Consider the following 27,489-nt stretch of genomic DNA (forward strand, 5'->3'; position numbering starts at 1 on the left):
ATTGCTGCTGGGAATGCAAAAAAGTATAACCATTTTGAAAAACAGCTTGGCAATTTGTCAACAATTGCGTTTCTACATTCCTAACCAAGAAAAGTGAAAACATATGTCAACACAGAGAATTATACATAAGTAATTACATCAGCTTTGTTCATAAGAACCAAAAACAGGAAACAATTCAGTATCGTTAGGCAAATGGCTAAGCCAATTATACATTTTTTTCTACTACTTGGTAATAAAAAGAGATGAAGTACAAACAGCCATAACAACATGACTGAAAACATTATGCTAAATGAAAGAAGTTATACAAAAGAACAAAATACATTGTATGATCTCATTTATGTGAAAGTCTAGAAACACGGAGATTAACTAAAGTGGCACAAGGTAACTTTGGGAGGTGCTGGATATGTTCTGTATCTTGATTGCAATGGTTACACATAGGTATACATTTGTCAAAATTCATCAAACTGTACATTTTAAATGGATCCATTTTTTTAATGGATACATTTTATCATATGCATATTGTTCTCCAATAAAATTATTTCAAGAAAAAGCTGGTTTCTCTTGTCAAATTCTGCATATTATACAATGCCAATTCCAATGACATCCAATTTTTAGTTTGATTTATGGGTACCTGTGTCAAAAATAATCTAATTTATACTGACTTAACTGAAAGAAAAACATATAGTTTTAATATTATAACCCTCTTGGTTCTCTTCTCACTGTCTCACTCCACCATCTCCAGTTGAACTTTAAATTTCTTGAAAGCTTTTTCCTTCTTATCACTTATCATGGGCAATTCCTCTACATTCCATAAATATTTGTGAAATTAAATCAAACAGTTCTCCACAGTCTTTCTTTCCTAGTGTTACTCTTGAGAACAGAATAGAAATTAAGCCTTCAAATGTCTTATGATTTTATTTTTTTCTTTCACTCACTTTAACACAATCTTCTTTCAAAGTATTATGCCAGAGCACAGTATGTTAAACAGATGTACATTTATAGGTTTGAATTATAATATTTAATAATAAAGTCAACCAATAACAACCTGAGTTCATTTATCAACAGTACCCAATATATCAAAATTATTTATTTTTAATATGTGAATGTATCTGTTGTTCTTTGAGGTTTTTTAGCAATTAAAAATGAAATTCAAATCAAATATTAAAAGTAGGGGTCAGCAAATATTAAGACCCGTGGGCCAGAGCTTGCCCACCACCTGGTTTTGTATAGTTCTTAAGAATGTTTTCTTTTTTACATTTTTCAAGAGTTGGAAAAAAAGAATATTTTTGGTATGTGAAAATTATATAAAAATTCAAATTTCCACATCCATAATAAAGTTATATTGGAACACAGCCACACTTATTTGTCTATGGCTGCTTTTATGCTATAGTGGTAGAGTTCAGTAGTTGCAAAAGAGACTGAACGGTCCACAAACTTTAAATATTCACTATCTGGCTCTACAGGAAAAGTCTGCAGACTCCATGTTTAACACAAATCCTCACAGTACCAATTTCATGGAGCAGAGTTTGGAAACTACTTATGACACAGTATATTTTGAAAGATTACCACTAAAATATTTTTCATTCTACTTGCTCTTCTACAATGCACTCTTGCCACTTCCTCACCAAGAAGAGTCTAATTCTCTTCCTTTTGAATCTGGGCTCATTTTAGTGACTTGCTCAGCCAATATAATATAGTGGAAGTGACTTCTAAGACTTCCAAGATCAGGTCATAAGAAACCTTTTAGCTTCCTTCTAGGTCTCTTGGATACTCTGCTAAAGGATGCTTTCTCTGAGAACCTAGCATCATGATATGAGAAGCTTGAACCTCATCAAGAAGCCAAATATAGGTATTACTGCCTACAACCTTAGCTGAGCCCCAAATCAACAGCCAGTCTCAACTGATATCCATGTGAGAGAGCTATTCTGGACCTCCAGCTCAGATGAGCCTTTAGATAACTGCAGCCAAGAGACATCTGACTGCAACCACATCAGAGACTCTACATGAGAACCACCAGTAGCTCCGATCAGTCAACCTAAATAGACTTGAATAGAACTGAATAGAATAATAAATGCTTATTTTAAGTTACAATGTTTTGGGGTGGTTTGTTGTATGGTAATAGAGAACTGAAAAAGTATTATATTAAAACAAATCTAGAAAAGTTTCAGGTAAGAAATTCTAGACTTCTGAGTCAAGCCCATGCTTGGACTATCCATGCATATCACCAGGCCAAACCCTACTAAAGCCTCCACTAAGCCTAGGTGTTCTAGAAGTAGCCATGGAGGAAGAAGTGGTAAATAACACTCTAATGGAGCCACTGTGGTTTCCCAATCTGTATGCATTCCATTCAGACTCACTGTCCCCCCGAATATGCCAATATGCCTGAATCTTATTCTGAAATTCTCACAAAGAAGAAGAAAATAATTTTTCTAATTTCTAAAATTACATCAGGATTGGCAAAGAAACACTTCTCGGTTTTCATGCTGTAAATGAATTGATGATTATAATTCCTCTTTATTTTTACTTGATAATATTAAATTGATACATGAACTTAGGTGAAATGTAGTCATTAGGTCAGTATATAGTCAAGTATCAGTAAATGGCAATTTACTGCTAACACATCTGGGCTTAGTAATAGAAGTCCATATTGTCGCCTACTCCTGCCTGAGGGGTGACAGGTAAGAGTTGTTCACTGACAATATTTCCAATATGTGCCAGTTATGTGTGATAAACTCCTTAACCTGAAAATTTTAACTAAACAATATCAATCCCCTATGAAGCCAATACATCATATTTTCAATATTCCCTTAAGCTACAGTGGATTCAAATTTCAAAGAATGAGTGCTTACTATATGTTAGGTATGCTGCTACACTCTGGAGATATGTCTTCAACTGGTGTAAATTTCATTTAAAAGAGAGAAGTGGCTCTGAATTATTCCAGAGAGTCATAATGTGACACAGAATGGTATGTTTATTTTAAACCAAAAGGGATACTACTAGAACACTTAAGATTCTTAATCTTTCTTCTTAACTCTATAACTGTTTTCAAGTTTATTTAAACATTTATTCTTGTGATTATTTTTCACCCTAATGTGGAAAATACTTGCACAGACAAATGTTTTAAGAAGAAACCATTTCAACTCTTAGTGGCTTAAAGTCATCCTACAAAAATGCTGTAACCAATCAGTGATAGCTGCCGCAGCAGTGACTAGTAGTAAAAAACACTGGGCATTTGTCAACCCTGACCTAGTTCATCAGTTTCATGTAGTCTCTTCCCTTCAGATCTCCTACTGAGTCCCTTCAAAGATCCTCATGATGGAACTTCCACCCATTCTTACAAAGTGACATTTCTTCAGCCAGTTTTCCCACTGCCAGTCTAATCTCCACAGTGACCCTTAATAAGCTCTACCCCAGTGCAGATGTCCTGACCCAAAAAGGCAGATTCCCCTAACATTCAAGAGTTTGTCAGATAAGTCACACTTTAGGCCCGGAGACCTTAGATGGTAGATGGCCAAACCCTGGTAGAACGTGGTACATCCATGATTTGCATCCAAGCAATTGAGCACCAGAGTCTCTGCACTTAAGTCACTGCAACAGGCACGTGGTTGCTGCCATTTCTACAACATGCATTAAATACCAGAGAAGGCAATGGCACCCCACTCCAGTACTCTTGCCTGGAAAATCCCATGGACGGAGGAGCCTGGTAGGCTGCAGACCGTGGGGTTGTTAACAGTCGGAAACGACTGAACAACTTCACTTTCACTTTTCATTTTCACGCACTGGAGAGGGAAATGGCAACTCACTCCAGTGTTCTTGCCTGGAGAATCCCAGGGACTGGGGAGCCTGGTGGGCTGCCATCTATGGGGTCGTACAGAGTCGGACACGACTGAAGCGACTTAGCAGCATTAAATATACATCTTGGTCCCTCAGTTCAAAATAAACTGAATCCATTACTAATAAAAGCAAAATCTCTACAGAGAAAATATTACAATTTACTACTCGCACAGCAAATGTGACATTACAGGACTTTTAAATAATTCAAAACTGGCATTTTCTAATTAAAGATACAATAATAAGCATGTTAATGAATGTTTTACACTTATTAGGGAAAAAATAGTAGGATATAAATACACTTCAAAAAAATGTTAAAATGACCATATATTTTTTTATGTTCCATATGGTCTTGTATTGAACATGTAATAGTATTTGAACATAATTTAACATGGTAACTACTGTTAACGTTAAAAATACACATTATCAGTGTAACTGATATGGATTCAACCCAGAATCCATAACAATTCTATTCACATCCTGTGTAACTCCATGGGGATTCTATGAGGAAAGTTTCCATATATGGTAATTTTTCCCCATAGACTCCCCACAGTTTATACAGGATATGAATCTGGTCCATTGTGACAATGAAAACAACAGATCACTGAAAACTCATGTGTAATTTCTGCTGAACAAACCAGACTAACAATTAAGGAAACCAGTACTCAAGTGAAAATAAGTACTCTGAACATTTAAAAATAACCACTGGGTATTTTCATTCCATTCCTATACTAGCAGAATCAGTATATAAATATCCAGGGGGAAAAAAAACAAATTCCTATCTTTATTTCGTTTAAAATATTCCCTTGATTCTAAAACTTACGATGCCAACTACTAACAGGCAAGAAACCCAAAAGGAAATTTCACATCAGACTTAACATTGTCAGAAGATAAGAAAAGACAATAATATAGTGAGACAAGTCAAAAGTATTAAATGAGCTTTACTTCCCAGGGTCCTGTATGACCATGTCCCAGTGTAAATTCCAGTGATTCATAATTATTTTTCTTTATTGTGACTTTAGCCATCTGTGGTTTCTATTTATCCAAAGTCATGTAATTTTTTTTTTTATTTAATGTTCTAAGTATAGAATTAGCAGTAAGTTTTTGTGTGTATATTTAAGTATGTGCATTTTAAGTAAGATGAAAGCATCTAAAATTCAATACAGCTAAATACTAACAGCTGGATTAAAGATTTGGAAAGGAAAATGACTCTGAACTACCTAGTTGTCATATGACAAAAACTAATAAAGGGAGGGATATAGTACTAAAATGTCAACCATACTAACAGCAAAAACAGCAGTGTCATACAATTATTTAACAAGAACTAGGGCTTATACTGCAGAACAGTCCAGTTGTGAATAGCCATTTTTGAAAGACTATAGTTGCTGTTAACGTCGCAACTGATTCACAGAAATTACACCAAAACAATAGAACCAAGTTTAATCTCACGTATGACTGGTTGTCAAGAATGGCCCTGAAATACATAAAAAGGGAATGTGACTCATTTATTCTTCTATAAAAGAGTTGTCTGTTTAATTGTACAGTTTCTTGGTGATCTAATATTGCTAGAGTATATTCATTTTACCATCTCTCACATAATGGCTCAAAATTTGAGATAATTACATTGTTCTTAGAAGCATGATACCATACTCACTATTAAAATTGAGAAGGTGTCAGTTCCAAATTAATGCATTTATCAGTAATGAAAATAAAAAGCAACAGCTGCCCTTTCGGTATTCATCAAAGAAAATCATATGGGGCAGCACATATACCCCAAATCCTTTCCAGCATCTAGCTGCCTACTGAAGGTGAGGTGGGCATGCAGAAAATGGCAAGGAGATTTGCAAGACAGTCATACCACAGCTAAAGAGAACTGACAATCTGACACACAGGTCCACCATATAGCCATCACCACTAAACTCACAAAATACTACTGCTCTGCTGGGATTTGGGTAATTTCTCTTTCCCTTTCAAGATACAGAAGATGTTCTTTCTAATATGTTACAACTACAACAAAATGTTCAGAGGAGGGATTAAATGACACTATTTGCCCCAAGGGTACACTGTTTCTGAAAAGGTAGGGTGTTGCTCTCTTCACTGGACTAATAAGGTAGGTGCTTTTAAAGACACTTTCACTTATTAGAAAAGAGCACAATTCCCACCACAGCACATCTTAAACGGTACCCTTGAGGACTAAAAAAGTTAAACATGGGAGGGGGGACAGGAGGAGGACTGAGCTAGAAAAACACTAATTGAATAAATGTCCATGTATTTGAAGTACTTACTCTTTGGAGAATAACTGGCTTTATGATAAAGGATGCAACCAAATGGCAGCAGTACAAAGTCAGTGTCCCTTACTCCACAAAAAGAAAAGATGAACTTTTTCTCTATTTATAAAATTTAAAGAGGAAAAGAAATTTTAATTTTTGTGGAATTCCATATTTTAAAATATGAACTATCATTAAATCAAGCACTCAACATATGCATTTAAATGACTATTCCCCTCACTAAACTTTCTTTTTAGTACTTACATCCTTAAGCCTACATTACTTTGACCAGACTAAAATTGCATTTCCTCAAAGCAGATAAAGGGCAGACCTACTACTCCCATTTTTAGACATGGGAAATTTCGGTAAAGGAAAAGCTCAGTGAAATACATCATGATGGTAATAGATTACAGAAGCTATACTTCCTGCTTTGTACTAATGATTAATTTACACATAACATAGAACACTTTCATTTCAAAGGCTGAAAATAGTTTGTGTCCTAATTTATACAACTATGGGAGATTCAGATATACTAAGTTAGAAAAAATGAGACTCCAACACTGTCAGAGTTCTTCTGTAAAGTGAATCAAGAAGATATTCACTGAAGCGAGGTCAGAAAGAGCATTTATAAATTCTGTTGCCATAACTATGTAAGTTTTAACTCTGATAAACTTTTTACTCTTCCAGGTAAGTTTTTTTGTCATTTTAAAGGTTCTTCAAATATGTGTGGTGGGTGGTGGGTGGGGGGTGCTTTGTGGGCGTTTAATACGATCTCAGTGAGACTAAACATGTTATAATGTGATTTCTAGGTTACCTCAAATTCCTGACCTGAAACATGAAGTCAACTTAATCAATCCAGTACTTGAAAATGAAGGCATGAAAATTGTTATTGACATTTCCTTTTCTTATACGCAAAGAGTTAAAAGCAGAGAAAGAAAATTTTAATCACATACAAGTGACAATATCAACAGAATTCAGAATAGTGATCACCTTTTGGCAAGGAACAGAAGTAATATTGGGACAAGCAATATTGACAGAGAAGGGTCATCACAAAAGAACTTTCTAGAGTAAAAACAATGTTCTGTATCTCAAACTGGGTAGCAGTTCCAAGGTGTAAACAGGCAAAAATTCAATGTGTTCCACACTTTGATTTATGCATTTTATTGTATATGAACCATACCTCAATTTAAAAGTAAAAGCATTCAATACAAGTAAGTTACTGCAACCAGAAATTAGGGATAAGAATTATAAAATCAGAATATGTTAGAAAAAAAAAAATGAACCTTTCCAAGATCTAGCATAGCACTGTACACAGACTAGATAGCTAAACAAGTATTTACTGTAAAAATTTAGTAAAAATATACCAGGTGGTTTGGAAGATCCCTTCTGAACTAATTAGAACTTCTAATGTGACTGTTTTTCTAAACATTCTAAATATAGTCTCAGTCTATAAAACAGCCTCCAAAAGATGGAAATTAAAGGCCTAGAGAACCTATGCCTCAAAACACAAAGAAAATACACTTGTCTCAACTCTGAGTACACATTTAAGGAATCTCCTTATCTAAGGAAGGCAGTCCATTCTCAACATTTTGCAGCCACTGACAGTACAAATCTATCTATGGTCTTCTAGTGACAAGCAGGAAACAAAACTTAATACTCAGTCAAGTTAAAAAAAAAAAAACCTACATGATGATGTTCTGTCTTCTGAATGGCATTCTATCTGTACAGCAATTTGGTAGCTATGGAGACCAAAAGCAACCAGCAGTTTTCAAACACAGATCATAGCACATGGGTGATATTATCAAAAGATGAGGTTTAACGATCAAGAAAGGCTATCTGCTGAGTAAACCTGGCCAGACGATGTTAGAGTCCCTGTGTCAAGAACCCAAAGGTTCCCACACTGAGTTTCAACTTCCATTTTCAGCTGAACAAAGTAATAGGACTAATTTTCCTTTAGGATGTAAATATTTCTATCTACTCTACCTAGGTTCCTACTTAAACAAAATTCAATAACTGAAACGAAACTGGAAGGTCTTCGCCACTAAATAATCTGTTTCTAATCCTGGGTGACAATAATTCCAAATGTATCATTTTAAGTCGATTCAAAAACCATTTTTAAATTATTTAAAAAATAAAACTATCACATGCTGAATGGGAATCACATTCATTGTTATTCTATCTTGACCTTGATAAGGCATTGTGGTAATTTCAGAAATGGGACGCTTGTAGGTAAAACAACAAAAATAATCCACCCTTTAAAATAGCCAATCAAGAAACAGAAGACCTGAGGAGTATCAGCTCTCTTGAAATACTGCTATTCTGGAATAATCATCAACTATGCATAAATAATCACACTGATCACCCAAAATCAGAAAGGAGAGACTGAATTATATATTCATAAGAAATGTGTTTCTTAAATTGCTGCCCTAACCCTCTCTCCCCACAAAGCCAGTGTCTTGCCAATGTTTAAAGTCCTGGGTCAGCAGGTTGAGTCTCTTTATAAATTCTGAACTGTCACCTTTGCTTATGGATAATGACAAAATATTCTGCAGAGCCTGTATAACTGCATTGACAAGTTATACTATTCTACATCCAACATTAAATAAACCACGTTACTTAGGCTGGTCATCATTTTTCAAATACCCATTTTAGCTGTCCACAAGTGCCATCCAGCCCAGCCCCTTGTGCGGGGCCTGCTCTGCACCAAAGCAATTTCATTGTATAAGTTTTATGACAGATATGCTGCTGCTGGACTGTGGCGCTAGCCAGCATATCAAAATTGAAGCCATTGTGTAAAAAAAAAAAAATCTATTTAAAAAAAAAAGCTTAACTTTTATTTTTTGTATCTACATATAATGTCTGTCCCTGTGTTTCTGTAAAAATATGGGAAGAAGATATAATGACACCTCTTTCTCCTTTTAGATTAAAAAATGTAAGCCTTTTTTTCTTTCTTAATAAACACTATCATCTCAGATCCTCACAGTACCTATTTTAGGGTTTAAGGACCATTATAGAACCACAACAATAGATCAGTGACAGACTTGATCCCACCAATTAACACATTCTGGGGAGGCTGCCTAGATTCCTGTCTTCCTCCCTCCCTCTTGGAGGCCTGATTTTGACCACTCTGACATCCCTGGCCTTAAGGATGAATAACCCAGTGAAGGGGAAGTCCTTTTCCTGAGACCAATTTATTTGTAATTAGAGTCAAAATACAAAGGCTGGTAATGACCTACGGCAAAGTGATATGAACTCCAAGCCAATGAAACCATGACAGCAAGCAGATTTCTAAATAGCAAAGTGAGATCCATTTACTTACATGAAGATTCAGTGCCAAACATGGCTGGCTCCAGAGGCTGCTTTTAAAAAATTAGAAGAATGGAAGAAAGAAGGAAGGAAGAAAAAAATCGAGGACAGTGTACGTGTGAGAGTGGAGAGATGAGCTGCTACACAGCAGAGGTCATGAAGACAGACAATGCAGTCCAAGCTGTGTCCAGCTGCCAGATTCTCCTCTTACAAGCTTCAGTGTTCTCCCGTGTGATTGAAAAGCAAGGTCTCCTACAGCACCAAAAACCGAAGAGCTGCTTTTGAAAATCCAATAGGGAAAGGCAGGCCGACGTGGCTCTTCTGGGATGCAGGGAGGCAGAACTAGGTAGCAGCGGGGGCAAGACTGGGAGCAGCAGCAACAGCGGATACTGCAATCCCCAGCCCAGTTATAGCAGTAAGACAATAGCAGGGCTTATGCATACACCGGTGACGTCAGAGACACTGCACAGACCGACTGCGCTGCTTGAGCCAGAGGCTCCAGGGGCTTCAGGGGAGCAGGCAATTCAAAGGGGAATTCCTTTGTCACAAAATGCCCAAGACCAAGAGCCACATACATATTCACATATATATTCACCCTCCTGACAAGATCTTCATCCTGAGATACCAAGCACTAAAAGAGACCTCAAAGAAATTTAAATATTGGCTTTATAGCAACCAACCACAAAGATATGCAAATTAGGGTTCTTGATTTTAGGCAGCAAGTAGAACTTTTCAAAGGAATTAAGAATATGAGAAATGAGAAAAATAACCTACCTTTTAAAATAACTCCAGAGTTCATTGCTTTTTCAGTAGGCTTGGGTAGACTGACAGATTAGGGGTTTGTACACTCAATCACAAGTATGTGAAAATATGTACACTATTCCACACATATCCTGGCATATAAATTCACAAGCAAATATAACAATAAAACAACACTATAAGGGCTTAAAACACTGTTTGACAGCCAGTGAGCACTCAAATGTTAAAGAATACATGATTAGCTATTTTACAACTATTATGCAAACATGAAAACCACTACTCTAGGAATATGTGTATGTACACATTTTTCCTATCCTATTTTTTTTGCTTTACTTTTCTTTATTTTGCCTTATGAGAATTCCTATCATTTTTCCAGGGTAACTCAGTAATGTTAATGCTGTGTACACACACCTGTGTACACCTGTGCAAGTAGGCATATATGATCAACAATCATATTTCTTTTTCACCCCACCAAGACAAAGAAGATATTATTATTTTGTCTCTTGATTCATTACCTGCATTACCTTTACTCTTAGAAATCTACTTTTTTCTAAAAGCTATAAGTGCATGGACTTTTATTAGAATATCTATCCAACACAAGCACAGAAAGTTTGTTTCAATATTTTAAAAATATTGAAATGCACAAAAAAGTGTGGGTGTTTTTCAATAATCCCATTGTTAAAGTTATATAAAACAAAAAGTTCAAAAGCTCAAGTTTCTTTTCCATTCATTCATCTAAGGTATATACTTTTTCTAATACTTTCTAAAGTATATAAGCATGTCTCTATATAACACAGCTTTTAAACACTAAATTCTTATATGGTGTGGAACTGCAAATTACCATCTAAAAATATCATTAATAGTTCTTCTAGTCAGTATATGTACATCCTCCTCATCTTTAAATGGTTACATAATAGTCCATCGTATGGATGTGCATAAAGGTAATCTGACCTTCATCTTATCGAACATGCTAAACCATTATGGAAAAATTGCAATGATGCTACATAAGAACAAATGTTTTATTGTAGGTATGATAATAATGGGGCTTTCCTGGTGGCTCAGATGGTAAAGAATCTGTCTGCAATGCCAGACACTTGGGTTCAATCCCTGGGTCAGGAAGATACCCTGAAGAAGGGCAAGGCAATCCACTCCAATATTCTTGCCTGGAGGATCCCATGGACAGAGGAGCCTGGCGGGTTACAGTCCATAGGGTCACAAAGAGTCAGACACATCTGAAGTGATGGAACAAACACACACACAAGATAATAATAACCAATTTTTACTGAATGTTTACTCCATACTAGGTATTATTTTGAAAATTTCACATATATCAGCTTACTTAATCTTCGTAACAATCCTACAAGGCAGATACCATTATTATCCACATTTGATAGATGGTGGTCATGCAGGTTACTAAATGATAAGCTGGGATTCAAACCCAGGCACTCTGGTTTCAACACATATGCTCTTAACTACTCATCTATAATGTCTCTTGAAAAAAAAAAAATACCAAAATTATATTTTAAGAATTCAACTAAAATAAAAGGAAAATAGAAATCAATAAAAAAATATGGAGAAGAAAGTTCTTAAAAGAAAAAGGTCACCAAAAACACTAAAAATGAGAGAAAATTTCAAAAATTAAGAAAAATGCATCCCTCCCAAAATAAGCAGTCCAGGTTAACAACCAGTGGAAAACACAAGTATACCTCAAAGATACTGTAGGCTCTGTTCCAGACCACCACAGTAAAGCAAGTCACACAACTTTCTGGTGTTCCAGTGTATACAAAAGTTATCTTTACACTGTACTATAGTTTATTAAGTGTGCCACAGCATTATGTCTAAAAAAATGTTAATTTTAAAATACTTTAATTGCTAAAAAATGCTGACCATCACCTGAGCCTTCAGTGAGTTGCAGTAATAACATCAAAGATCACTAATCACAGGTCACCATCATAACAAATGTCACAATGAAAAAGTTTAAAAAATTTGTGAGATGAAAGTTTGAGACAGAGACAGAGAGTGGGCAAATCTGTTGGAAAAAATGGTGCTGACAGACTTGCTTGATGCAGGGTTCCCCAAAACTTTCAACTTGTAAAAGGATGCAATTTATGCGAAGAGCAATAAAAGGAAGCTCAAGAAGATGAGGTATGCCTGTATCAATAATAGCGCTGATATATATAGCTGTAGGAAGTAGGAAAGGGCAATACACTTCAAAAGGGCTAAAACCAGAATACTATCTTACATGAGATCTGTTTTAAATTGTATACCAGATGTTGCACATGAATAGTCACACAAAAGGGGGTGGATGTGGCCACAAGAAAGGCAAAAGGAAAAGTAGAATAAGCAAAGGATCCGTGGATAACAGATATAGTTATTCCTCCATATCAACCAGTTCCACATCTGTGGATTCAACCGACAATGGATCAAAATATTCAGGAAAAAATATTACAGAAAGTTCCAGAAGCAAAACTGGAACTTGACACAAGTTTTTTGTGTCAAAAATGCTATTTTTGACATAGCATTTGCATTGCATTTACATTGTACTTACAACTTACATAGCATTTATCTCATATTAGGTACTATAAGTAATCTTGAGGTGATTCAAAATATGCAGAGGGGATGTATGTAGGTTATATGAAAACACTACACAATTTTCATATAAGGTATTTGAGCATCTGCAGATTTGGGGTTGGGGGTAGTCTGAAACTATTCCCTGCGGATAATTGAGTAACAAATGTACTTTCCATAGTCTATATACAACAACTTCTTGCCAACTCACTGATGTAGCTCCTCTCTTCAGTTCATACATGATATCTATATGCATATGTAAATACATTTTCTGAGTGCCTATATTTATTTCTTGGCACAGACTTCTAACAGTAAGTTAAAGGCTGCATTATTTTTCAAGACATCTACTTTTTAGATAACTATAGCAGGATCAGGCTTCCCTAGGGCTCAGTTGGTAAAGAATCTGCCTGCAATGTGGGAGACCTGGATTCAATCCCTGGGTTGGGAAGATCCCCTGGAGGTGGGCATGGCAATCCACTCTGGTATTCTTGCCCGGAGAATCCCCATGGGCAGAGGAGCCTGGCGGGCTACAGTCCATGGGGTCGAAAAGAGTTGGACACGACTGAGCGACTAAGCACAGCATAGCAGGATCAGTATGTTTAAAAAAATTAGGTCTCACTTGCAGCAAAACTGGACACATATGACATCCTCTAATTCCTGTTAAAGTTTCTATAATCTTCAGATGTCAGAGGTATTTCTAAACACCTCTGGAAGGTTGGGATCCATATGGTTGAAGACCCATCTTTGAAAATATAGATTTTGAAATTTTAGTTTGCTCCCATTCTCTCCTCTGGGCAGCTAGCATGAGCTCAGAGAATGAAGACAAATTTTAATATGCTACCTAAGGAAAATGTAAAGAAAGGAAATGAAGGAAGAATAAAACTGACTAATGTCCTCCACACTCCTTCATAAAATCACATAATATAGTCTAAAACCAAAGTGATCTTTGGATTATCAATTATGTACAATTATGCCTGCCTGTGACCTTGCCTGCTGCCACCCTGCCCTTCTATTAGTAAAGTGAGTACTGTTAATTTCAGGATAAAATTAGTAATGAAAGAAGAGATCAACATTCAAAATAATTTAGTGGTCAAAATAATTATTGTTAAACTAGAATGTTGTGAGAAAAACAATAGTAAAATATTAAAGTAAGTGAACAGTAATTTTTAGAAGAAACCCGATTCATAAATCGACTCAACAACTATTTCCTGAAAGCCTACTGTTTTGTACTCTAAGGGTACAGCCATTAACAAACTCCCGCCTCCGTAGAGCTCATATTCCAGAGGGTGAGGCAGACAAATATGTAATACATTCAGTGGGGGTATATGTTATAAAGAAAGATAAGAGGAATTAGAGGATGAGGAGTGATTGAATGGGAGGGTTATTTTAGGTAAAACAGTCAAGTAATGTCATCCTAAAAAGATGACTTCAACAGAGACCTGAAAAACTGAGAAGAAACCACATGGGTAACATGGAAACTACATGGGGAAAAGAACTTTCCAGAAAAGCAAAATAAATCTATTCTTAAATAATCAAGACTCAATTTACTATTGGAAGATAACCCCTCTAGTGCTGTGATGCTGTCATTAGTATCAATACAAAAGTGGTTGTGCTGAACTGTGCTGACACAAAATAAGTTTTATTTTCGAATGCAAAAGAATTCACTCTCCCATGAGCTGAAAACATGTGTTCTTCTCATCAAAGTTTAATATACCAAATATACCTATTTTTGCAAACATGGAAATATTTTTTAAAAATCACCATAGAAGACAACACTCAAAATAGCTTCCCACCACATCAGACAACTAATTTAGTTAATTTAATTATCTCTATTAATCTGGTAAGAATTTAAACCTCATTTTCTCTTAAGAGTACATACAGCAATTTTAAAAGTGTCATATCTGGAGTTCCTCTGGAGCTGTATCCTTTGTTCACATTAAAGTTTTATTTTCTTAGTATTCCTCTTGATGTTTATTTAGCATGTTAAAAGTGTGTGTCTTGAAACCAGAATTGAAAAAGACACGTGTACCCCAATGTTCATCGCAGCACTGTTTATAACAGCCAGGACATGGAAGCAACATAGATGTCCATCAGCAGATGAATGGATAAGAAAGCTGTGGTACATATACACAATGGAGTATTACTCAGCCATTAAAAAGAATACATTTGAATCCGTTCTAATGAGGTGGATGAAACTGGAGCCTATTATACAGAGTGAAGTAAGCCAGAAAGAAAAACACCAATACAGTATACTAACGCATATATATGGAATTTAGAAAGATGGTAACAATAACCCTGTATACGAGACAGCAAAAGAGACACTGATGTATAGAACAGTCTTTTGGACTCTGTGGGAGAGGGAGAGGGTGGGATGATTTGGGAGAATGGCATTGAAATATGTATAATATCATATATGAAACGAGTCGTCAGTCCAGGTTTGATGCACGATACTGGATGCTTAGGGCTGGTGCACTGGGACGACCCAGAGGGATGGTATGGGGAGGGAGGAGGGAGGAGGGTTCAGGATGGGGAAAACATGTATACCTGTGGCAGATTCATTTTGATATATGGCAAAACCAATACAATATTGTAAAGTTAAATAAAATAAAATTAAAAAAAAAAGTGTGTGTCTTTTAAAATACCATCCATGAAAAAAAAATACCATGTATGGGTTATTACTTAAAAACAACAGAGAAGTGTTTTAATGGCAATATATAAACTACATAAAAATTTTAAAAATTAGTGATTCTGTCCTTTGGGGGAAAAAATTGTACAAATTTATAATTAAAAATATATGTATAGTGAAGCTCCCTAGTAAGACTTCAGAAATTTCATTTCTTTGTCTATAAAGTATATTCCTTCCTGCTTCAACATAGAAACAGACATAGAACCTTCTAACATACATGTAAGCCTTCTAACAAATAAGTATATTCTATTTTAGAGTCCCAGCACAAACTTCTGGAACACTAAAGTCAAAAGGAAAAGAAATCCAAAATCCAGAGAGAAAGAGAGATACTATTATTGTATTTGGTTTAAAGAACTCTAAAATAGGAAATACGGATTTATAGAAAAAATGTATTTGGGTATTTGGAATAATTAATTACTTCTAAATGTTTCAGCTTCAAAAAATATTCACCACAAAAGTCCTTTAGATAGCAAGTGCCTAAAATTTGCATTTTATTAACAATTTCACAATAATTTTATTTTCACCATAATTAGCTATCTTGCCAAAGATCTATCCATAGAGTAAAATGGATCATTTATAAAGAACATGTAAGTGCTTAATTTAAATGCACTTTTTGTCATTATTTGGGGTACGGAAAATAGGTCTCTGTCCTGGTAGAAAAATCCTCTAAAGTTTTTGTTGTTTAGTTTATAAGGAATATGTCAGAAAAGTGTCACCATAACCCAAAAGTTCAAATTTAGGGAAATACAATTTTGAACTAGTTGCACAAATTTTGAGCAAAGATCCATGCCCTTATCTCCTATTACCACCTCACCTCTCAACCCCACTTCCACCCCATCCAATCTAAGGGAATCCCCTACTTACTCATCAAGAACCACCACCCACGGTTAACTTAACTTTACTCTTGTACCAACTTACCACTCAGTGAAACTAGAAGCTAAGAACAAGGTTAACAAGTTTAAAAAAAGAATAGGCTAGTTACACTCAGAAATTTAGGATAAAAACTGAAATTCTCCAATTCACTTCACCATGTCAACTCCATCTAAAAGATGGGGCCCACACATGTACAAAACCACCACCACAATGTCAAAAATGTTTTACAGTCTCCGTAGACTGTGTGTATATTTTATTCTCTCTGTGGCATAGTCTGAACACGGATGTTTGTACTCTAAAGCTTCTTGACCAGAGGGTCGAAATATGAATTAAATATGAGTTGCTGTTTATTTTAACTCTGAGTATGGCTCAAAATAAATACAAGAAACAACAAGCACATGTCTGACAACTTCCCTTAAGTATATATGTATGCTAAATTAATCATGATTTATATACAACAAAGTAATACAGCAGGAGTAAACTCATGCATAATAATTTTTTAAATACTTTCATTTACAAACATAACCAATGTAATTTTTAAATAATTCAGAATAGTGTATTTTAAGTAATTCTACATGGCTGGAAAATATTTTAAATTTAATTTTACCTGTATAATCCATAAAGAAGCAGTAGGCAGGGAACCGGGTATTTTCCAAAGTAAAACTCTATCAGACTCAAAATGAAACAGCTCCCTGGACAGCAAACCGCTCTGGGGACAGCCTCCTGCCATGTGACACTGAGCACACACACTTCTGCTTATCTCTGTTCAAGTTGCAACGGTCATGGCTCTGCTCTCCTTTGCCCGTTTTTTTAAAGTCATCCTTAGAAAAGTCTTTCTAGAAGACTTTTAGAAGAGAAGTATTATTTCTTCCCATTCATTCCTGTATTGTTAGTTTAAAACTAGGGAAAAAATAAATTTTCTTCTTTCTCTGAGTGAAAAGAACTCAAAATATGTATACTTCATCCTAGTACTCAACATTACCAAGCAGCATAACCTGAAAGGAGTCAGCAACCAAATTTTTAGGAAGAATAGTCTTTTGTCATTATGTTCATTCCTTTGATAGTGTGCACATGTGATCCATTTGAAACACATTTGATTTGTAAACAAACCTAATACAGGTAATGCAAGAACAATCCTTTAAAGCATATCTAAAACCTTTAACTCATTTGTCTGAGTCCTGAAACAGACATCAGATGAAAAGGACATATGATCATTCCTGTAACAGACTGTATCTGATGTAATCTTTTATGTCACATTGCCACATGCACTGAGCCATCTTTTTCTTCATTACCAATTGTTTTCATCTTGAATATGTCCTGGCTAAAGAAACCTTAAGAATGGTTACTTCATCTTGACACAACAATTCTTTAGACCTTGCCCAGACACAAGATACAAATTTTTAAATTTTTTATCAACAGTCTTTTCTTTTCAGCAACCTAAATGGTTGGATAATTTCCAGTTTATAAATATAGTAATACTCTCCCAGATTGCAACTACTTTGAGAAAGAAAAGTATTGATGTTTTGAGTGGATTTATTGGAGTAGTGGGATATTTTGCTACTTTTCTTTCCATGGAATAGGTTTCTCCATAAGATAATTACAAAGTTGACAATACTAAACAATATGATTCTAATCTTCAATATAACATCAGAAGTATAAAGAGTACAGAAATTTAAACATTTTGAGCCCAACATCATCTATAATTCTATGAAACGAATGAGAAAGCATCATTACATTCAGCCATCTAGGCGATGCTTCATTACCATAAGCAGATCCCATTACACCACCATTCTGCTAACAGTCAAAAGCTGTTAATTCCCATCAACTTCACCTGTCACTGTTGCTAAGCAGCCCTGTCTTACTTCTGGGGCTTTAATTCTCTTTATCTCAATCTAGGGTACTGACTGGGGAGCTTTCCATGAGCCATGAAAATTTGATATACTTTTTCCCTGGTAATTAAAATGTGCAAATGGCTAAAACATTATGATTGTTTTAAAACAGTAAGCTAAAAATTCCCAATAATAGCTGTCTTAATTTCCACACAACTTACAAGTATGTGGAAATACTGATAGCCATTATCAGATGTCACAAGAAATGATGTTTTGAGTGTTTCACAACTTAGTGCTGTCAGCATGGATTTGAGCACCATTATTTTAAGAATAATTGTTTTATTTTTACCCTTTATATTTAATAACTCTTAAATCACAGATATTTTAAGGAAATGCATTTGATTCACAAGTAAGAACATAATGAAAAATCCAAATGAGAAAGTAGAAGACAGACAGACAGATGGGTGCTGCTGCTAAGTCGCTTCAGTCGTGTCCGACTCTGTGCGACCCCAGAGACGGCAGCCCACCAGGCTCCCCTGTCCCTGGGATTCTCCAGGCAAGAACACTGGAGTGGGTTGCCATTTCCTTCTCCAATGCATGCAAGTGAAAAGTGAAAGTGAAGTCGCTCAGTCATGTCCGACTCTTCTCGACCCCATGGACTGCAGCCTACCAGGCTCCTCTGTACATGGATTTTCCAGGCAAAAGTACTGGAGTGGGGTGCCATTGCCTTCTCCGAGACAGATGGGTAGATGGCTCTAAAACCTACAGTCCACAGTTAAGTGAATTCACCACACCTCAGAAAGCCAGCAGAGTGGTTAGGAGCCAGGCTTTGTGTCAGACGACAAGGTTTAAGTCATTCCTTAACTGGATGACCTTAAGCAAGTTTTTAAATCTCTCTGATCTCAACTAAGTGACAAAGGGCCTAGATCAACATCTGGTTTGTGACAACAGCTAGTACGTAAACAGCACTTAATGTGGTCCAGGCATTGTTCTAAATCATGCATTAATAACTTACTTAACCAATAAGATAACCCTGTGAGGTATTATCCTCATGTTATAGGTGCGGAAACTGAGGTGTGGAGGGTATGTAACTTGACTGAGGCCACACACCATACATAACAAAGCCAGGATTCAACCCAAGTAGCCTCACTTAGATTTCTTGTGCTTAACCACCTCCACAGATAGATGATCAATAAATGGAAGCAGAATAAGAAAGATCATTTCCAAAAACTAGGTTCATTCTTTCCAATAAAACCATTTCTGCAGTTTGTCAAATATTTTAGTTCAGAGTTTATAAAAACTCTTTTTATAGTCTGTGTTCAATCCCAGTACACAGAAAAATTAAACCGATAAGCAGAATGAAAGGGATAATGTCTAAAGTCATTGTGATGGCTTAAAATGAGAGTTGCACTAGCCAGTTAAGCAGAAATAAGTACTCAAGTGCAGAAAGTTATAACCGTAAAAGGACTTGTACTGTGTACTACCCCACTCTCCCAGCAACCACTAAGTCTCTCCTTCCCCTCTCTACTTTTCAGTTTCCAAATGTCACAGAAGATACGACTTATCTGGCCTCCAAAGAGGCTGAGCAGTTTCCTCTGACTGTAACTTCAAAGCTTACTCAGGAGGACAGCACCTTCAACTAGATCCCCTGCCTTCCTCCCCAGGAGTCTTCTCTAGCCTCATCTCACCCTCAGCAAAGCAGACTCACTAGTATGCCTAGATGCACCCCTCAGACACAGAAACAATTACATCACAGTCCTCCCCAAAACACACTTACAAGTCACGGGAGTCACAGGTTCTTTGCAAGTCATCTGTTCCCAGTCTACAGTCGAGGGACAAATGTCCTCAGTGCAACTGCCTGCTTCAGGAGCTGCCCACACTGCATCCCCAAACCCCGTCCCAGATTTGGGCTATAATCTATCCCTTCATGGTCCAAGCTGGAAGAAGTAAAATTACTGAACCAGACCTGTTGAATCAACACTACTACTCATTACCTCTCTGGCTGGGAAAAGTTCTGGAACACTTATAGATGTGGGTTACCTATTTCCTCATAGGTAAAATGAGGAGGTTGAACTGAATGATCGCTAAACCCTGCGCAACTCTAACAATACAGGATTCTACTTTAAGCCAATTATAGCTGGATGAGAAAACTGAAGTGACTTCCAGCAGGGAGCTCTTCCTTTTCCTCCAGCCCACATCACCCCTCCTCCATCGTGCTAGGGTGTTGGAACAGCCCCACCTCAAGGGTGGGAAACCAGCAACCCAGCAGGTATTGTCGAAACCTAGTGCATTTACGTTGAATGTCTAATTTCTCCAAACGTTCAGACACTATTCATCTCTAGACAAGCCCTAGTAACTCAGCATAGGGGTGAGCAGACAAATACAAACATTCATAAAACACAATAGAAACGACTGGTTGGAGGCCCTCCTTACTGGTGAGTTCATGGTCTGGTGGATCATACCTCTTAGGAGAACAAGATCTGTGTACCAGCAATAAAGCTTCTGAACGTGACCCCTCCTTCCAAAACACGACTGAGACAGACTGGACAGGGATTGCCAAGTTTTCTACAGATGACAGCTCAGGGTTGAAACACAGATCTCCTCGGTTTCCTCGTCATGGCTTTCCTATCTGGAGTAGTTTCTGCTATGTGAGCCCATAGCCCTTTGCCTCCTTAGAGAAAAAGAATGAACAGAGCTCCAACTTTATACTTTCCTCTTAAACCTGAATACCATTTACCATAATTGTACCATATATTTTACATCATATTTCCAACAGATAGAATAACTTACTTTATCGCACATTTTAAAACCCCATGCCCAGGGTTGGATTATAAATGCTCACTCTATTATTCCAGAAATGAAAAGATGGGGTTTTCCCTCCTGCCTCTCTTCTCATCTTCCTCACCAACAAGTCACTTAAGTGAAAATGCCTTAATAGTATGCCTCATTCCAATTTCCATTTACTCTAAGGGAGAACAAAGGTTACCTAAGAAGTCACTGCTTATCCATGCTTCCTACCAACACACTCCAGCCTGCATCAGCCTCAGTATTTCCTTTTCATGTTCTGTCATCCTTCACTGCTTACAGGTCTACATGATTATCACATGGGCCCTCCCATATGCGAGAAGACTCCACTGCAAAAAGGGTTCTCTGACTGAAGAAAATGCTAACAGCATTAGCCCATCTCCTTGCATGAGTGTGCTCACCATACTTCAAAATGTTTAATAAACCAAGATACAGCAGCATAAAGCACCAACCAGATAACAAAACAGGACAGGAACTGTTCAACTCAATACCATGGACCAAGACCAGTGCTATATATTCTTCAAGAAAGTTAACAATCATCCTCACCAAGCACAAAAGCATAATTATGACCAAAGGCAAGGTGAAATCTGACAGAAGATCTACTTTACCCAACTCCAAACCCTGAGATAGGGATTATTTCTAGACAGACAACTTCTCTGCTATATTTGAAAAGAATCAGGTCAATGGTGGCAGGATCCAAAGCTCTCAGTAGCTGCAAAACTCAGACCTCTTATGAAGTAGGAGGGTCACTTCCTGCTTTCATGAGCTCCAAAAAAAGTGATATCAAGTAACCACAGCTGGAGAGAGGGGGAAAATAACTTTTATAAGAGGTGGAATACCACTGATGTTTTGATTCTGTCAGAACAGTATTGTAAAAAGAGACATCAGTTTAAATGTTTAAAGTTAACCAGTGAAAAATACATCAACTAACCCAGACATAGAGTTAAGACTCATGAGAAACGTAACTAATATTATTAAAATGCCTGGTAAAGGACGGGGGGCATACAGGGTGGAAAAAAAAATGGCTGGTAAAAACATGAAAGATTAAGATCTTCTTCCCATGAATATGGATCTAACAATAAATGCATTTGTTCATTTTACACTTTGAAAGTGAGGGTCATTTTATATATGCTGGAATCAAAGCTCTAGTGGAAAGACCACAAGCAAATCCAGGTTTCTACAACAAACAGAGAGGTGCGCAAGCCAAACATACCCTTCTGTAGAAAGCTTCTTTAGAAAAACCACAGACCTGTGTGGTTTCAGTCTGTTCACCTGGCTGGCAAAAGGAACCACTGGAAAATAAGCAAAGGAAGTCATGAAAAATGGTCATGAATGGATTATGACGAAAAAACAGTAGAGAATCCTTCAAGAAATGTAGCAGTATTCAGCTAGAGTTTTTGGTAAGCAAAGAAAGTCACAAATTTCCATAGTACTCCAAAACATAAACTAACCTTGATGTTTTAACAGAGGCCAGCACTCTTTCTACAAAGAAACAGTCAATATTTTAGATTCCATGGGACCATCCAGTCTCTCGCAGCTACTCAATTCTGCCATTTTAGTGCAGAAGTAATCATAAGTTCAGTTCAGTTCAGTTCAGTCACTCAGTTGTGTTGACTCTTTGCAACCCCATGAATCGCAGCATGCCAGGTCTCCCTGTCCATCACCAACTCCCGGAGTTCACTCAGACTCACGTCCATCGAGTCAGTGACGCCATCCAGGCCATCTCATCCTCTGTTGTCCCCTTCTCCTCCTGCCCCCAATCCCTCCCAGCATCAGAGTCTTTTCCAATGAGTCAACTCTTTGCATGAGGTGGCCAAAGTACTAGAGTTTCAGCTTCAGCATCAGTCCTTCCAAAGAACACCCAGGACTGATCTCCTTTAGGATGGACTGGTTGGATATCCATACATGACCACTGGAAAAGCCATAGCCTTGAGTAGATGGACCTTTGTTGGCAAAGTAATGTCTCTGCTTTTCAATATGCTATCTAGGTTGGTCATTTCCTTCCAAGGAATAAGCATCTTTTAATTTCATGGCTGCAGTCACCATCTGCAGTGATTTTGGAGCCCAAAAAAAGCAAGTCTGACACTGTTTCCCCATCTACTTCCCATGAAGCGATGGGACCAGATGCCATGATCTTCGTTTTCTGAATGTTGAGCGTTAAGCCAACTTTTTCACTCTCCTCTTTCACTTTCATCAAGAGGCTTTTTAGTTCCTCTTCACCTTCTTCCATAAGGGTGGTGTCATCTGCATATCTGAGGTTATTGATATTTCTCCTGGCAATCTTGATTCCAGCTTGTGCTTCTTCCAGCCCAGCGTTTCTCATGATGTACTCTGCATAGAAGTTAAATAAGCAGGGCGACAATATACAGCCTTGACGTACTCCTTTTCCTATTTGGAACCAGTCTGTTGTTCCATATCCAGTTCTGACTCTTGCTTCCTGCATATAGGTTTCTCAAGGGGCAGGTCAGGTGGTCTAGTATTCCCATCTCTTTCAGAATTTTCCACAGTTTATTGTGATCCACACAGTCAAAGGCTTTGGCATAGTCAATAAAGCAGAAATAGATGTTTTTCTGGAACTCTCTTGCTTTTTCCATGATCCAGCGGATGTTGGCAATTTGATCTCTGGTTCCTCTGCCTTTTCTAAAACCAGCTTGAACATCTGGAAGTTCACGGTTCACATATTGCTGAAGCCTGGCTTCAGTATTCTTGCCTTGAGAACCCCATGAACAGTATGAAAAGGCAAAATGATAGGATACTGAAAGAGGAACTCCCCAGGTCAGTAAGTGCCCAATATGCTACTGGAGATCAGTGGAGAAATAACTCCAGAAAGAATGAAGGGATGGAGCCAAAGCAAAAAGAATACCCAGCTGTGGATGTGACTGGTGATAGAAGCAAGGTCCGATGCTGTAAAGAGCAATATTGTATAGGAACCTGGAATGTTAGGTCCATGAATCAAGGCAAATTGGAAGTGGTCAAACAGGAGATGGCAAGAATGAACGTCAACATTCTAGGAATCGGTGAACTAAAATGGACTGGAATGGGTGAATTTAACTCAGATGATCATTATATCTACTACTGCGGGCAGGAATCCCTTAGAAGAAATGGAGTAGTTATCATGGTCAACAAGAGAGTCTGAAATGCAGTACTTGGATGCAATCTCAAAAACGACAGAATGATCTCTGTTCGTTTCCGAGACAAACCATTCAATATCACAGTAATCCAAGCCTATGCCCCAACCAGTAATGCTGAAGAAGCTGAAGTTGAACAGTTCTATGAAGACCTACAAGACCTTTTAGAACTAACACCCAAAAAAGATGTCCTTTTCATTATAGGGGACTGGAATGCAAAAACAGGAATTCAAGAAACACCTGAAGTAATCATAAACAACACATAAATAAATGAGTATATGTAGTGTGTTCCAATAAAACTTTATTTACAGACTGTGGAATTAAATTTTTTATAATTTTTATGTTTCATGAAATATTTTTCTTTTGGTTTTTTTAAACCACTTAAAATATTTTTTAAAAATATTGTTAGCTTGAAGAACAGGTGGCCCGTGGACTATAGTCTGCCAGCCCTGTTCTATAATCTTTACTATAGTTAATTTGACCTTTCTTTGAAAGAACTGATTTCAGTTAGGTCTCTGCCATTAACAAAATTCACAAAGGTAATGGATTCCATTAACAACAGCTTGATGGATCAGGGTGGGAAATTCAAGAAAACTTCTATTCCAATTCCCTTCATTTTAATGATATGAGCAACACCTAGTCTTGACAGCCCACACTACATGTTCACTGTCCAGCATGTTAGAATTTGTGATAAATGCTGAATTAACTTGTAAGAAGTCAACTACTTTCACAGTGTAACAAAAACATTTCCAACCCATGTTCATCTATAGCCCTCAAAAATTATATAAACATGGAAATCATTAAGACCTCCAAATCACCTCAAGTATACTATAAGACAGGAAACTTTGTACAAAGTACACTCAGAGAATAAAATGCAAAAAACAGCTAGTTTGCTATGGAAAAAGCTGACCCCATTCACCGACAGTAGCTGAGAGAGAATTCTTGAGAAATAAGAAACTTAGATTTCAAGACTAAGTCCATATTCAACTACTTTGGGTAGCTATTTCACAACAGCACCTCATTTTTATGAAATTAAGAAGTAGGTTTAGATTATTTTGATACTTTTCTAGCTCTAAAATTTTTAGAGCTACATTACTTATGTTAATTATGTAATTATGTAATTACATAATTATGATATCTGATGTAAATTAATTATGATATCTGATGTAACTCACTGAAAAGTGATTTTCACTTTTCATTATCCTTCAGACAAGAAGCACATAATTTTCTCTCTGCTCTTTTATTTCTGGCCTTTTGAAAGGCCACTGAAAATACACTTCTGATTAGCATAGTTGCTGCCTCCTTAGAAATACCCATTCTTAACACAGATATAAGTGATTTAAGAGAAAATGTAATACAATATAATACTTGGGAGATGCTTCCAGAGACACATATTTGTGTCTGCTGCAACTATAAAATCCAAGTTCCATTAACAAAAGCACACATCAGGTCCTTTAGCTACACAGAAATTTGTCTTTAAAACTGCTGCATTTTTCTACAATAATCACATTCTTTATCTATACAAACCATGCTTCAGCTGCCTCTAGAATCAAGCAAAACTGAATTTAGTCCCTGCCATTGCTACTTATAAACTGAAAGGTACTCACTCACCTCCAAGTCTTATTTTCCCCATCTGTGGGACAGAACACCATTCTTGGTAGCAATGGAAATGATACATACACAATGGTATATAAATACTGATGTTCTCGAGAAGATACCTGCAATATGTTGTTAGGCTTAAAAAATAGGAATAATATGCTAATACTTTAGCTTTTTTTTTTTTTTTTGAAAAGCATACAGTGAGAAAAAGGAAAGAAATTCTGACACATGCTACAATATGGATGAATCTTGAGGATATTATCTAACAACAAGTGAAATAAGTCAGTCATGGAAAGACATACTATTGCATCATTCCACTTACATGGGATATCTATAGTAGATAAAGTCATAGAGAAAGAAAGTAGAAGGGTCATTGCAGAGGCTGGTAGGAGGGGAGAGGGGAATTGTAATGGACATAGCACTTCAGTGAGATAAAAAAAGTTCTGAAGACTGGTTACACAACAATGTGAATGTACTTAACACCACTGAACTATACACTTAAAAACTAGTCAAGATGGTAAATTTAACATTATGTAAAATTTCCCACAATTTAAAATTGTCAGTGAAGTTTTAAATAAAATAAAATTTAAGACGCTTTTAAAAAGCATGCAATGGACTCCTTTGGCAGTATAACTACTGACGATTTTCACTTTCTACTTTACATGATTTGTCACTGCTGCAAAAGTAGCATGAGTTCACTATGGAAAACATTCAACCCAGGGGGAAAAAAAGCATTTTCATTTTTATATGTAAAATAAGCCTAAAAGCCTGAAAACTGTAAAAATCTACCAGTTAAAGGTCCAATTAGTCTTTTTCTTTTTAATTGAAGTATAGTTGTTACAATGTGGTGGAAGCTTCAGGTGTACACCAAAGTGATTTGGTTTTTAATGTACATATATTCTTTTTCAGATTCTTGTCCATTATAATTATTACAAGATAAAAGAAAATTATAGGCCAATATCACTGATGAACACAGAGGTAAAAATCATCAACAATATACTAGCAAACTGAATCCAACAATACAGTAAAAGGCTCATACATCATGATCAAGTTTATCACATTTATCCCACAGATATAAGGATTTTTCAATATCCACTAATCAATCAATGTGATTGATTCGATATGCTGTAACAATGTGATACACTATATTAACAAACTGAAGAATACAAAACAAATGATCTTCTGAATAGGGGCAGAAAAAGCTTTTAATAAAATTCAACATCTATTTTTGACTTAAAAAACTCCAAAAAGTGGGCAAAGAGGGAACATACCTCAAATAATAAAGGCCATACAGGACAAACCCACAGCTAACACACTCAGTGGTGAAAAGCTGAAAGCATTTCCTCTAAGATCAGGAACAAGACAAGGATGTCCATTCTCAGCACTTTCATTCAACATAGTATTAGAAGTCCTAACTACCACAATCAGAAAAAGAAATAAAAGGAATCCCAATTGGAAAGGAAAAAGTAAAACTCACTGTTTGCATATAGCATGATACTACATATAGAAAATCCTAAAGATGCCACCAGAAAACTACTAGAGCTTATCAATGAATTTGGCAAAGTTGCAGGATACAAAACTAATACATAGAAATCTGCTGTTTCCATATGCTAACGACTATCAGAAAGAGAATTTAAGGGCACAATCTCATTCACCATGGCATCAAAAAGAAAAATATACCTAGAAATAAGCCTAACCAAGAAGGCAAGAGATCTCAGAAAACTGTAAGATGCTGAGGAAAGAAACTTAAGATGACACAAACAGATGGAAAGATATACCATGTTCTTGTACTGGGAGAACCAATATGTTAAAATGACCATACTAAATTGACTAATTGG

The 27,489-nt window shown here is 36.5% G+C and overlaps 1 protein-coding gene across 10 annotated transcripts in view; it reads right to left on the reverse strand.

Annotated features, from left to right (window-relative positions):
* ST7 (suppression of tumorigenicity 7) overlaps nt 1-27,489 on the reverse strand; it is a 268,694-nt gene that overhangs the window by 202,903 nt on the left and 38,302 nt on the right. The window contains exon 1 of one of the 10 annotated variants that reach the window (XM_015469083.3): nt 16,898-17,001. The exons of 8 other annotated variants lie outside the window; for them this stretch is intronic. In XM_015469083.3, the coding sequence (XP_015324569.1) occupies nt 16,898-16,910 (13 nt within the window). In that variant the 5' untranslated portion in view covers nt 16,911-17,001. Of the gene's footprint in view, nt 1-9,417; nt 17,002-27,489 lie in introns of those variants that run through there. One more of the 10 variants, XM_005205389.5, reaches the window with a different exon arrangement.

Source organism: Bos taurus, chromosome 4, assembly GCF_002263795.3.
Source record: "Bos taurus isolate L1 Dominette 01449 registration number 42190680 breed Hereford chromosome 4, ARS-UCD2.0, whole genome shotgun sequence".
Taxonomy (NCBI): domain Eukaryota; kingdom Metazoa; phylum Chordata; class Mammalia; order Artiodactyla; family Bovidae; genus Bos; species Bos taurus.